At 40.8% G+C, this 14,470-nt stretch overlaps 1 protein-coding gene across 8 annotated transcripts in view; it reads left to right on the top strand.

Annotated features, from left to right (window-relative positions):
• pbx3b (pre-B-cell leukemia homeobox 3b) overlaps window positions 1–14,470 on the top strand; it is a 58,227-nt gene that overhangs the window by 1,776 nt on the left and 41,981 nt on the right. For 5 of the 8 annotated variants that reach the window (XM_068566231.1, XM_068566228.1, XM_068566235.1 and 2 more), the window contains exon 2: window positions 233–306. In XM_068566231.1, coding sequence (XP_068422332.1) covers window positions 233–306 — 74 coding nt within the window. Of the gene's footprint in view, window positions 1–226; window positions 307–14,470 lie in introns of all 8 variants that reach the window. The other 3 variants (XM_068566229.1, XM_068566227.1, XM_068566232.1) reach the window with 1 other exon arrangement.

The following is a 14,470-nucleotide window of genomic DNA, read 5'->3' as shown; positions in this document are numbered from 1 at the left end:
GTCATTGGACATCATATAGTAGTCTATCCCGACGAACTAACCAATACTTCTTTTTTTTTATTACTGTATAGTAGCAAATTATAACTTATAAGAGACATTTGGGTTGAATTATTGCAAGGCATGACATAGTGACAACTACACCTAAGATCTAATCAATTAACTTTTTTATGTCTAACGTGTGATTTATCAGTGAATTTATTTCAGTATTTTATCTTGTCTTATACTGAAACAGGAAACATGGACTGAACTGTCACAGAATGAAACCAGCACTCTTCAGCGTTCTCTGTGAAATCAAAGAAAAGACAGGTAAGATCTTTTTGTAAAATCATATTTGAATATGAACTCAATGAAAAATAATGTTGGACCCTCACTACAATAGCACACACAGACAGTCTCACCTCCCAGTGATCCGATGGCAGCCTGCATCCAGGTTACAGGAGACCTCTGGCCAAATTAATCAATCACTTTTTTCCTTCCAAATATGTCATTGTGCCATACAGAAACACTCTTGTTGTCAAAGGAGAGGTTGATTTTTTATTTATTTGTTCCCCCACGGTTTCGGCAGGAGCATCTTTTTCCAGCACTGGTTGCTTGGATTTATCCAGAGAATGAGCCCCAGCTTTCACCCTCACTGCCCTGGCACCGAGCAGGACGGGGAATCCCGTAGCATATGCTCTACATAGCTGAGATCCCAATGAATTCAAGCTTTATAACCTGACACAAATTACCAGCGTTTCAACATATGAAGGCAAAACCCCCTTTCAATCAATAATTGCATGGAATTTGCATGCAGACTTATGCCCTACAAATGTAATAATTGTAAATTAAAATAATAGAATTAACTTGAAGAAAATGATTGAACATTATTTTAAAAAAAAGTTGCATATTAGTCTTTTACTTTTAATAAGCAAATTAATAAGTCTGCAAATTTCTACAACCAGTGTTGAAAACCTTCCTTGCATATGCACGCATAAACACATATATGAGAGACTCCTGAAAATTATATCCAATGTTTTCAGGACTTTTTTTTTTAAAGGCCACACTTTATATTTTTTATAAAAAAAGATTTCTGTGTATTTTCCTGATAATATTTATGCGATAATCTAAACTGGTTCCCTAAACTATTAAATTAAGCATCATTGATTTATATTGATACAATATGTTTCACAGACTATGTGTATTATGTCTTATATTTATGTGATTGTCCTGTTCATGAAAATAGAAACAGTATTATTGAACCGATGCTTCAAATGTTCACACTACTGTCATCACTATTTACTTTATAAATATAATGTTTGACTGTTTTCTCAGTCAGAGGAAATATATGAAGAATACAGTGCTTTGGGTTTGGTGTAATTTAGCAAACCTGATGCCTTGTCATATTTGTGACCTTTGTGCAGTTTATGAGGAAATCGGCTTGGGAGAGATCATAAAAGTTTATGAACTTCCCCAACACAGGTGGCGTCCATAGGGACAGGCAGAGTGTCCACAGTCTAGCCGAGGTTATCTGCGGTGTGTGTGTGTGTGTGTGTGTGTGTGTGTGTGTGTGTGTGTGTGTGTGTGTGTGTGTGTGTGTGTGTGTGTGCGTGCGTGTGTGTGTGTGTGTGTGCCTGTTGAGTTTACATAATGAAAGAGACAGAGCGAGAAAAAACAGAGGCTGCAGATCACACATCACACAAGATGCCAGCTTTTATTTTATATGTGACCATTGATTTGATGTGAAAGTGTTTTCCAGTACAGAGACTTCGCTGCATCTCTAGAATGTAGTCATTGGAGAAAAGAAGGGATCTTAATCCTAAAGAAGGGATTTTATGTATATACACTGAAATCCTGTTCAAATTACTCTCTCTACTCGTTACTTTAATTAGGTGATCTACCAGATTAGTTAAAACTCGTATGACGGCTCAAGTTTAAACGCTTCTGCTGTGAACTAAGCTCTCAAGTTTAAATGCGCCACTAAATGAAAATTTCAAAGTAAATGAAAATGAAAATATGGTTGTGAAATATATATATATATATATATATATATATATATATATATATATATATATATATATATATATATATATATATATTACAGGTACGTTTTTATGTGTCCGGGAATAAGTGAGTTTGACAAAGAGAGATGAGACAGTGGAGAAGAGGGAGAACAAGTGTATGTGTGTGTGTGTGCGTGTGTATGTGTGTATATGTATGTGTATGTGTATGTGTATGTGTGTGTGTGTGTGTGTGTGTGTGTTTGTGTGTGCGTGTGCGTGCGCACGTGCGTGTGTGTGCGTGGTTAACCTGTGGTTTAGAGTCACAGCCTCCCCTCTTAGCCATTGACAGAGCTCAGCTGGTCTGGTGGCCTTGTTGACCGGCCTGTTTTTCCAGCACACAGTGAGTCTTTCCCTGGCTCCTGTAGCATCGTTCACAGGGCTTCTTTGGCCCTTTCGTGTCCCTTCACATTGCCCAGGGGCCGTTGTCTTTTAGCCATGAGATCCACCGCTGGCTGGTCTTGACTTTTAATAATACATTTGAAAGCGGTCCAAGAATCATCGGTGTAATTAATGCACACATGTATCATGTTATGGAGACTTATTGTCTAGTGTCCAGAAAAATAGTGAGTTTAGGGTTCAGCTTCAAAGCTTTTTGTGTTATTTTGTGATCAGTGATGAGAATAATCTTACTCTGGATTTTCTTGTAGAGATAAAGGAGACAATTTTCTTGCTATTTCAGGGAGTTGGGAAGTTTCTGGCATTCTTCTAACTTGTTATTGTAGAGCTACAACATATTTCTGCATTGCTAATGCCCTAGAAGTATTAATTCACTTTGATATGCTAATTAGAGAGCATTATGCAAGAAATGAGATTAAGTGGCAGCATGAAGTCATTTGCCTGTCACTAAATTGAGTGTTTTTAGCAGGAGGGGTTTTTTCCCCAAAATGTTCTTGGCTTTGCATTTAGAAAGGCTAAATGTGATGTTCGGTTGGCAAGTGGAGTTCTTTGTCCTTCAATTTGCAAAGATTTTCTTTCAAAACCTATATGAAAATAGGAATTTAAACGTTGTATTCTAATGTTTTTAACAGTTGCAGGACAAAGGATACATTCATGTACCTTTTTTTCTCTGTAGGCTGCCTGAGAAGACAATGAATGCATTGATTGAAAATTGCCTGCGATTCAGATGAGCTGTGCAGTTATTCCTCTGTGTTGGGGTTTGTTTTATCCTGCTGGCTACTCCCTTGTCTTGCTCTCGTGCTTAGAGGAGAGGCTCACAGCAGCAGCAGTGGGAGCGGCAAGAATAACAAAGGTGAAAGATTACCTCCATATGGTATTTCTGACCAGGAAAAGAGAGGTTCTGTAGCAAGACTCCTTTTTGATGTGAGGTTTAATCAATAGAAAGAGATTACAGAAAACTATTACAGGCTAAATCACGGAGTGCCACAGAGAGGCTTAGCCCTCTCCACAGCTCTCTCAGCTGCATGGCGCTTCTTTTGGCTGCGTATTGACTTGTTGTTTTCCTGACCTTTGACTCATCAGGTTCAGAAACAGGGGGTCTCGAGAGGAAGAGGAGGGAGAGAGTGTGGCAGATTCAAGCTGATAAATGGTCCGATCCAGTGTTTAACGCAGTGGATTAGGGAGGGACTACACGCACACTCCCCTGCCAATGTCGGCGTTTTGTTGCACATGTTAGATTTGGCTTCTGAAAAACGCTAAACGTGCTTTCATGTATGTTTATTAGTTCGTCTGCATTATATGTAATGTTCAGCAAGGAGAGACTGTGTTAATTAAATACAGTTCAGGATGAGCCTGTAATTAACCACATGCAAGGCCGACTAAAAGCATTACCTGGAGTAAATAGAGTTAGGACTGAGGAGGTAAGCATTTCTGAAATCTACAGGAAACATTCATTTCAATGTTCCCTGACAACATTAATGACTTCTCTTATTCTAATTGGGGTATTATTAATATCAATGTTTAATAATAACAACACATATTATAATTAGTAATAATTATAATTTATATTCTAATTATTGTTATTCTAGCAGCTGCATCTAAAGCAAAATGATCCCACTTACAATTCAGGGAACATAGAACAAATATTCAGTTTGACTTGATTTTTCTACCTTCAGGGTTTTCTCGGTCCTGAAAACGCTCCAGTAAATGCATGACAGAGAACAGAAAGCTATTCAGCAGGAGAAACAATTGACTTTGGCTGCTTTTTGTCTCAGAGAGCCCCAGTGATGCGGCTGCAGTGACTAGATAGTGTTGTGCCGAATGGCTCGCACACAGCTGGGTTCCTGACTGGCTCAATGGCAGGGCCACTGGTGCTTCCTCCTCTAAAGCATGAGGGGGACCGGGGAAGACGTGGCTATTATCTAACTAGCGCCCAAATACAGTCCATTTCCCCATCAAGCAAAGATGAAAAGAAGACGAGCCAGACAAAGAGGAAAAGGGGGGGAAAGAGAGTTTATATATCAGTTTCATTTGGAAGGCTAAAAGCTTTCACGCTGAGGAGATAGATGCCTCTGCCCTGGTGCTGTGTGTCTGCACACACGGCTCCTCAAATCTTTTTTTTTTTGTATGATGATTCAGTGGTGTCCCTCCATCTGCACACACACGAGCACCCATCTTGCGAACGTCTCCTTCGCTCCCCCTCCATCGCTCCGAGCGTTTTCTGCCGGCTCCTGCGCGATCAACAGCTCATAATTGTTTTTTGCACATACGTTATGCAAATGAGTCTTTATGGCAACTGGCACAACAATTAGCATCCTCCAACAATATTTTAGTAGGTTAATTGCTAAATTTCTGAATTGTACATCTGAGTTGTTAATTAGGCATGACAGAGGTGGTGAAATAGTTATCTTCAGGCGGTGGCAGCCAGCAGAGGCTGCTTGGGATGCAAAGAGGAAGGATTGATTGAAATGAGTTTACAGCAGGACAGCAGCGTGTCTGTTTGAGACTCTTCGCATGCCCCTTTTGCTTTTTATGGCATTTGCCTGTCGCTGAATGTAGAAATGTAAACCCGGAGCAGGCAGGGAGAAGCTGGATCAAACTCTGACCCCCTGTAGAAAGAGATTAAACGTGAACGATACAACTTGTTGTCGTGTCGGCATGAGTTACCGAGGATTTTTTTCATGCATCACTGAGGCTGCACTCTTGTCAAAACAGTGAAAGACTTTTGACCAGCCAGACAAAGTTAAAGCAAATGTTTCTTTTACAGAAGTTGCAATATCAAAATGCTCACTGCATCAAAGTTAATGCAAATAACACACACTTTTACTATTCCTCACTTTTAATTTCATGAGGCAGAATTATAAAAACAAAAAGTGTTCCATTGTTTTTTTTGGTACCGGAAAAAACCCCAAAAAGAAACAAACATCAACCTGTGTTAATAAAACACACAGGTGCAAAACATAAAATACACTTTTGATGCTCTTATGATTATGAGTAACAAATCTGTTAACATGCCATTTTAAATGTTAGCGTTATGGTTAGGATGCATACTTTCAATTACCTGTTTTTATTTACAGCAAAAAAGGAAAGAAAAGAAAAAGTTTTTAACATGAACTTTTCCCAGTCCCTCGTGTCATGATGTCCATTACCGTGTCACCCGATGGTCGAGTCCATGTAATGCCACGGAGCCGGTTATTAGTGTAAAAAGGGTTAGAGTGAAAGACTGGTGCAAAGCAAGTCCTCTCTCAGTAATGACTCTGCTATTTATAGGCCCCTATTTCATTAGCTCTAGTGTTTCAGGGAAGAGTTTTCCTCATGGGACAGCAGACACCATGATGTTCATTTACTCTGTACACATTACATGTGGACAACTAAATGACCTATCATTTGTGAGTGCACGAACACTGTAAACAATCCGGCTTTTGACGCTATTTTTTGCTTCTGCTCGAGTAACCTTTCCTGTATTCTTTTCTTTTGACGCATCTGCTGTTACATGTTTTTGAGATAGTTAAATACTTGTATTTCATCATGACGGGTTTGTCATGTGTGGAGCTGTTACTCCTACAGGTGATGGATTTCTGTAAAGCATGTGAGGAAGGAATTAAAGGCAGGAAGTCAGTGAATATATATTTATTATTTCATTTGTAATATTTTGACACGGCAGCAGTCTGCAGTTTGTTCCTTCAGAAAAACAGAAGGATACGTTGTCGTCACCTTTCTTTTCTTTACATACGATTGCTTTCCAAAAGCAGAAAAAAGGAAACCTTTCCTCATTTGCAAGCTTGAAAATGAAGCCCGTCTTCCCATTGTTCCATATGCCATTGTTCCACATGTTTCATACATTACAATGATAAATTGAAGGCAGGAATGGGAAAAAGACTGCAATGCAATGAAATTTTAATCAGCGTCTTCTGCTGCTTTAATAAGGCAAATAATTCTTATTGGCTGCTGTGTTAAGATTTCTAATATTTAATTCATAACAAACCTTGCATTATTTTGCTTTTGCCCTAAGACAAGCTCCACTCTACTGCCTGCCAAAAGGCAACTATGGGAAAAAATAAAGGGAGCATGGGGATATAAAGGGAACTGCACACTGAGCATTTTTCTTGTCGGTCGTGGCAAAATACTATCACATTGTTTTCAAATTGTTTGTGAGCTTAAATATTTATTTAGAATAATTTAAAATAACGTTGATGCTGGAGGTAATGATCAAGAAGCTGGACCGCTACTGCTGGTGATCTGTGCCTAACACCTGAAAATGCCTCCTTGTTTAACTTTGTCAGCGGTCAGTAAAAGTAGGACTATTCACAAACATCATTTTATTTTCTTAAGTCCTTGAAGTATACTCTCGCATCTGAAGTAATGGAAAGATGGCGAGGGGCCAGCAGCTAGGTGCTGGTTCATGTTACAGAGAAACGGCGGGCCCTGTTTTCGTCTCTCGGTGAAATGGCTTAATTGGTGTCAGAGCCCCAGGGATAAAGGCCTCCTGCTCTGAAACACAGCCACACAGGCCCTGTCTTCCCTCAAACCAGGAGGAACGGCCAGCGTCTGCTGGTGAATGAGGACTAAGCCGTGGCATAACAATACCAAATGATGTTTGGGATGACAGAAATTAATATGCGCTTGCTCCCAGAAAGCTATGATTAATGACGGCGAGCAGGGGAATGCTGTCCCTCCTTTTTGCTCCTCTTTGATGGGGATTGAAAAGCAAAAAAAAAAAGAAAGAAAAAGGTTTCTCCTCTCTTTAGAAAGTGGAGGTCATCCAGAGTACATTACTGCTATTCTTCTTTTGCTTTTTCCCAAAGCAGGAGGCAGGAAAGGACGGAGCGCTTGTGATGAATTTTGGAATGATTCACTAACATTGGTAGCCGGTGTGTATTGTCCCATGGCACGTGGCTCCCAGAGACACTACCTGTATATCTTTACCACACTGCTCATAATTTAAACCACAATAATTAATAAGTGATAGTTATATGTTTATTTTATATAGATTATGCCGGATCATTTGAAGAGAAATGAAGCAGTTCTAATTTTAATATTAGAGTTGATAACTGATCTGAGTCTTTTTTTGCTTATGGAATTTAAACACACACATTGATTTGGAGCCAAAACGTGTGAACAAAATGGTGGTGTGCTGTTGTCATGATAATGATCTGTATCTGTTGTGTCCTAGGAGGAGACACATGAATATTTAATTGTGTCTGCTAGAGAGATCCCCAGACCCTTCTGCTCATTTCTTACTTTCTCTAATGTGTTCCCACCCTCCCAGGTACTTCCTCTCTTAGTAATGGAGAATTAAAGCGTGCATTAAAATGATATAAATTGCAATGTGAGGGATTTCTAAGGACATTTGTCTCCCTACAATGCGGTTGAAAATTCAAATGGCAAGTTTTGACAGCGGACATACTGCTGACATGGCGTATTTGCCTCACGTTGGCTCCTCAAATAAGCATTTTCTCTGTCACAGTGATTGATATGTATTAAGCATGCACTTTTTTACATCTGGAAGATGATGTGGGTGCAAGGATATGAGTTTCAAACAGTGGATGAGTCCCCCTCATATTGATCTATTTGTGTTGCTGGAGTGGCAGGTGCTATACGAAGACTGTGTCAGCTTTGATTGTTTGTGTCAGTGATCCGAGCCGACATTGAGCTCTCTTACTGTTCGTCACTGCACTTCCTTTTGATGAATGGCAGCACACTGCACAGAGACTCCAAAAAAACATGTCTACGCGGTCTTCTCAACCCTGTGAATCAGTATTGGTGGACAGAGATTATTTATCACTTGTGTGCGCTTAGTTTTCCTCATGCAAATACGTGAGACACACCTGCAATCTTAGCAGGAAATGTCCGAAGGTTGTCTTTTAATGCAATTATGTGAAAGCTTTCCATGTGAATGTAAACATCAGTTGTTGAGAGACAGGAGGCGTGGTTTCTCTCTTTTTTATATTTAAGATTAGTGCTTAACCTGTGTGTGCGTGTGTGTGTGTGTGTGTGTGTGTGTGTGTGTGTGTGTGTGTGTGCGTGCGTGCGTGTGTGACGGCAAGCCTGCTAGGTTGTGGCGTGAAGGTGAGGTGCGTGATGCTCGGAGCCTCTGTAAGTATGCAGAGCACGGCAGGCGTCTCGCGGGTGCTGAAGGAGAGCATGGAGTGGCAGAGTTAATTTATTTAATGACTGAGCGTCTTATATCTCCCCAGCCCTGATTAGAATCCATGCTTGATGAGGGAAGCGATAGAGGGGTGTGCACTGCCCCTAGGCCCTATCACGTACGTTTGTGGTTTTCTTTCTCCAGTGTCTTTTTTCCCTGCCCCCTTGCCACTGGGTTTTGCACAAAACAAAAGGAAAAATGCACTACCAAGTAAGATAATTTACACTTCTGTCTGTTGCAATATTTTGCGATTAGGCCGGTAAGGGTGATTATTGTGTCGCACATTGACAGAGAATGCAGCTCTGAGGCTGATTAAATGTGTGTGTTTGTGTGTGTGGCGTGCCCCGTGATAAAGACGAAGTGCTGTGGAGCTCTATGAACGTGGGAAAGCCAAACAGAGTGTGTCACTTTGGCAGCACGGCCTGTCAGCATTGGGGAGCTGCAGTTGTAAAAACCATGACCTTCCTCTTTGCCAGCATGTCTCCTGCAGAGCCAAAGCGCTGCCCTGTAGTTCTGGGCTGGCTGTGGGAGGGAATGCAAACACAGAGAAAGGAAAGGCCGTGGAAAAAACGGTAAGAGCCATAATTGTAAAGGGGAGGGGGAAATGTAGAGGTGGGGGGGGGGGGTGAAGTAATGAAATACTTCTTGGAGCTATCATGACTGAGAAGGTGAGGAAGGGAAAGCAAAAGGACTAGCGAAGAGGGAAAAAATACTCCGTAGCTTCTAACATTTCCATGAGCCATCATCAGTAATGCCGCAGCAGCCTCACAAACCAGAAATTATTTCTTCAGGCGTTGCTGTCAAGTGTTATTCAAATAACACTAGCCTCACATTTGAATAACAGCCGACATTTTGAATTAATTAATCAGACAAGATAGTCTGGGCCTTTTCTCATTAGTCTATGGGTCAGGCTGTGGAAGATATATGCGCTGGTGATGATATACTTGTCTTTAATAGTGATTTATGGAGATTTTGGATTGTACGCGATTTGTCAAAGGGCTTGGTAGCAGAAAAATAGGACAGTGCATATTTCATTACCTAATCTTTGATACGTTCCATGATGCTAAAAGATACAGCCCCTGTTGTTTAGATGCACAAGAAGCTCTTTTACATTCACTCTTCTTGAGTGAAGAGGGACACAAGCTCATTTTTGCACACATACACACACGCGCGCACACACACACACACACATTTAATCTTCTCTCATAGACCTCTCCCATTTTACTTTTCCTATGCAATTAAGCGAGGGCTGTAAATTATAACTGTGTCGTACTTTAATTATCATGGTGTAAAAATAGAGTTCCTGTCTTTGAGAGGAATTCATTAACTTACTCAATATTCCATGTCAGTTCAGAGAAACACAAGATTGGAGCGAGGTTTGTGTTTAACATGCTTTAGATCAAGTGTTTTATGTATTTTCATGTAGGTTAAACTAGGTAGAAAAGAAAAATAATAAGTAGGTTTACATATAAATGTAGACTATACATGTTTTCATAATTTACCTTAGTATATAGAATGTTTACTGCATGGTGTGACATTTTTATTTTGGGTTCATAGTGTGTGTGGTCACGAAGGTGTAAATGAAAAAAGTGTATTTCTAAAAGTGTGCTAATGATGTAGTGTCACTGCTTATATTGGGCGTTAAATAATAATGAACCAACACTCTTTTTTTTTTTTTACATACACAGGTTTTAATTATCCAAAGTAGACACGCAGCACATGCAGTGTGCATCTGTGATTTTGTGCTAGTCCAAGTGTATGTTTCTGTGTGTGTGCAGGTGTGTGTGTGTGTGTGTGTGTGTGTGTGTGTGTGTGTTTGTACACAAGTGTCAGGAAGCTACGAGCTGTTGCCATTCCGGTGAGCAGCCCACACAAAATGCACCAACACCAGTGTGACAAAACATTCAAATAAATTGCTGTCAGGCTGCCGAAACACCAAGTGCAGCGATTTTTATCTGACATGTGGAAGACCCAGACATGCAGTCCTGACAAGTAACGCCGGAGCACCTGTGAGAGACAGGCGATAAAAATCAGGATATGCCTGATCCTCGGCATAACAATACCTATCATTACTTGATATTATTACTCTTCTTTAAGAGAGAGCTCAAGATGAAAAGATAGTGCGCACGTGGGGGGGTGCCCTAAAGTCTTGATAATAAATGATCTAAGGCCATTGTTTGCATAGGTGCATTTAAAATGTACCCTGAAATGGAATTATGCAGTCATGACATATCAACAAGTACTGAACCGGTTTTTATATTCATGTTCATGTTTGTTACTCAATCTGCCATGCGTTTTTATTTAATTATGCAGGCTCATTGTAAACAAAGTCCATGGTTAGGGCATGTATTTATTCTGGTCCAGAATCATTGTTCGCAGGTGTATTATTTAAACACAATAAATAGGCACGCGTACGATAATTGTCTCGGATTCATACCTTTTTTTTTAATACAATTTTTTTTTCTCTTTATATTGCACCGCTAAAAACAGGACTTTGTAGCTCTCTGCAGTGTGACTACAATTCAGTCAAAATGTGTTACTACTCTGATCGACTTTGTTTAAAGCAGCATGGAGGCACAACTAAATACTAAGCGAGTCTGTGTTGCTTCACATATTTTCATTGTTTCTACAAAATTGACTCAGTAATTTTTTAATCCAATTGAGAAGCGTAAAAATAATGCTTTTCTGAAACACTGAAACAAAGGACTCACTGTGGAATGCGCCATCCATTCTCTACTGTATTGTTATTTTCTCCCTTATAGGTTACTAATGAGGAATCGGCCCTCATTATGATTTTAAGGATGAGAGAGGAAAGCTTTTAATTAATGATATGTAAATGGTTCTGAATTGATTATGTTAGAATATCAAGAGAGATGGGTAGAAGCTGTGGTGTAATATATTTTAATTAAGAATTAATTAAAAATGATGGCAATTTTATAGAGGCTCACAGAAAATAGAAGAATTTATTCTCTGTCACAAGTAAATCAACCCTTGATTAAATAAACAGACACATGCTGTATTTATTGAAGTTATATTTATACCTTGCCAGAAAGAATTATCCCGATTATTTAAAAAAAAAAAAAAAAGATCAGTGGACTATGTCAATGGTCGACCACAAGCTGGGTTCTTTGGGGTTAATGGTGATTTATCTCATTCCTAATTCATGAGATCCTCCTGGTCTGTGTTAGGTGGATCAATAAAGCTGTGTTTCCTTTTTGAATTCAGTGTCTACAATTAGATTTGCAACGTGGAATACAATTATAAGTAAGACATGAATGCCTGTTTTTATCACTTGTGGCAAGTGAATGTGCACCCCAAAGATATCAATCTGTTTATGAGGTAAAAAGATTTGTGTGAAAAAGATGAGTTGTGACTCGACATGCACTCTCGTTAACCTTTTTAATTGCTATCTGCTTTAGCTGCATTAGCTGCATTAACAGCGTGTGCCACTACTAAAGGGAGAGAGGTCTTTGTTTTTCCGCTAACGGTTGCATGCATGCTCTGTGCTAAACTCCGCGATCAATGGCAGAGAGGCCGCTATCACAGCTCTCGGAGCAGGCGTAGCTCAGGGGGGAGGGAAGGGGAGTCCCTGGTGGTTCATTTTGATTGGAGCGCAGAGTTTTGTGTTGAAAGGCGAGGGAGAGACAGGCTGTTGGAAGCAAATCCCCCTGGATCAGTTAGAGCTTTGCAACAAAAACACCTTGATATTCCTGGGAACATTTGCTTAGAAAAAAAAATGAATTTAAATAAACGGGCAACAAGAGAGCGAATGATCTAAAGCGTTTCTGAAGGTTTGTACGTTCAGAGAAAGCTTGTGTATCTCAGGCTTAGAATTAATTTATAATCCACTTTTAAAATCACAGTAAAATGCTGCAGCGTAGAAAAGGGAATATTAATATAACTGTATTTCTTCGATATGTTGTTACACATTTCTATAGAGCTTTTTTTAGATTCATGGAAATATATGTTAGAGGATTGTGTGATTAGGGTGACACAGGCAATGTGTGAGTCTGTGGCAGTGGAGATCCTTTATGAGCTAACCAATCTGTTATGGGCGGCAGGGAGGATGAGCTGCTTGAGATAGAGGGAGTGTTGAATGGATTATTAGTCCAAGTCCCCCCAGGTCACATGTAAAGGTTTAAAGGCATCATGCGCACACGCATGTACACATACACAACATGCAGAGGGATGTGGGTTGGAAAAAAGAAACATGCAGGGATACAGACTGCATGCATGCATATATACAGTGCATGCACAACAGCGGCTGGCAGAGCATCTTTTTTTTGACACCTGCAACTAGTTGCAATACATCACTGTCAGAATCACTTCCTCCACCTATCCGCATTTGTGCGTTAGTTATCCACGGAGGCCTTTGTCAAAAAGTTGAGCAGTCTTGACATCAGCTCCCTAGTGGGAACAGAAAAGGTGCTGGGGGATGTCATCGCTGGCTCTACTCTTTGCACCCAACAGCATCCCAATAACAACTGAACATACACACATTATGACACAATTAATTCTGTAATTGACACGAAGAGAAATTCGTAACGGCAAAAGCAAATCTTTTTTCTTGTTTCTAGAATTTATCCTGAGTCAAAGATAAGTGCTGTATTTATGAAATGAAGACAGACAAATTACATAATAAAAAGCCAGGTTTATTTTGTTTAGAGCCTCTTGCAGTGAGTGTGTGTGCTTGTGTAATTGACAGCGAGTGTAGCAGGTAAGGAGGAAGTGAGGGCACCGTGCCTTCTGTGTGAGCTCACTGTAAAGACGAGGAGAGTCTGCCAGTGGCACTGCTAGTGGTGAACACCAACAGCTCCGGCCACGACAGAGAGGAGGTGGGGGAGTAGAATGGGGGTGCAGGGGAGGGTCAGCGTCTGAACTGGCTGATGGGAGCCAGAACATGAAACAATGCCGGGGGAACGTCTGGTGGGTTCGCTGCACAGAATTACAAGCGAGGGAGCAGGCCTGCTGAGGCAATTACAGCTTAATGGGGTCATTTGGAAGGCAATTGCCAGGGGTTAATGTAGTATGGAGAGATGAGGTGAGATTGAAGTGAAATTTTTGGCTAGAAAATGTGTTCAAATGAAAAGGGAGCAGGCAGACAAGTTGTGCACTGATAGGGTGGGAGGTTGATTGGGGAACTGGACTGCCGGCTTTCACACAGGGCAGACGCGATAGACGTAAAGCCTGGACGCTCACCTGTGTGTAAGTGACACCAGACCACACTGTACACACAAGTGCTTTCTGCTTCCGAAGCCAAGCCTGTGCTCACTCTGCTGGCCTGTCCTTGCTGAACCAAGAACAAGAGCTCCTCTATGTCCTCCTGATCACTGTTCGGCTTTACTCACAGACATACAGTAGCTTCTTTCGTCTGGAATTACCTGCAATATCATTTCCTGTATTGGGATCACCAACCAGCAGGACACAAATAAGAATGCAAAGCTGTTTCTAAGTGACACAGAGAAAGATGTGTCAGAGAGACCACAAGAGGCACCTTAGAGAACGAGGATAAAAAGGATCATTATGCGCTGTTACGTTAGCCAGTTCATTACCTTAATTGCCCGACATAATCCGGTGTTGGAAGGGTGCACTGGAGGTTTGGGAAAGAGTCTTTGCCAGGACCTCCTAGCCCAGGTCTCATCTCCCTGATCCCCTGATCTGTAGCAAAGAGGCCGGTCGTACTAAACTTTGATCAAAGCCAAACTTATTTAAGGTCAGCCATGTGAAATCCCCTGGGAGCCTCCTTGTTCGCCGAAGCGGACTGCAGTATAGGAAGTAGTACAGCTCTCTGCCTTGCTGCTGCTGCCTGTGACCGTGTTGGATCACTGGACAGCAATAGCATTATTGTCAGCCCTTTTAAGTCTTGGGCATTTTTTTGCGATTATGC

This window comes from Clinocottus analis, unplaced genomic scaffold (genome assembly GCF_023055335.1).
Source record: "Clinocottus analis isolate CAN_PGR_092001 unplaced genomic scaffold, fCliAna1.0.p SCAF_7, whole genome shotgun sequence".
In the NCBI taxonomy this organism is placed as follows: domain Eukaryota; kingdom Metazoa; phylum Chordata; class Actinopteri; order Perciformes; family Cottidae; genus Clinocottus; species Clinocottus analis.
Note: the sequence above shows the minus strand (reverse complement) of the source record. Positions and strands in the feature narration are given on the sequence as shown.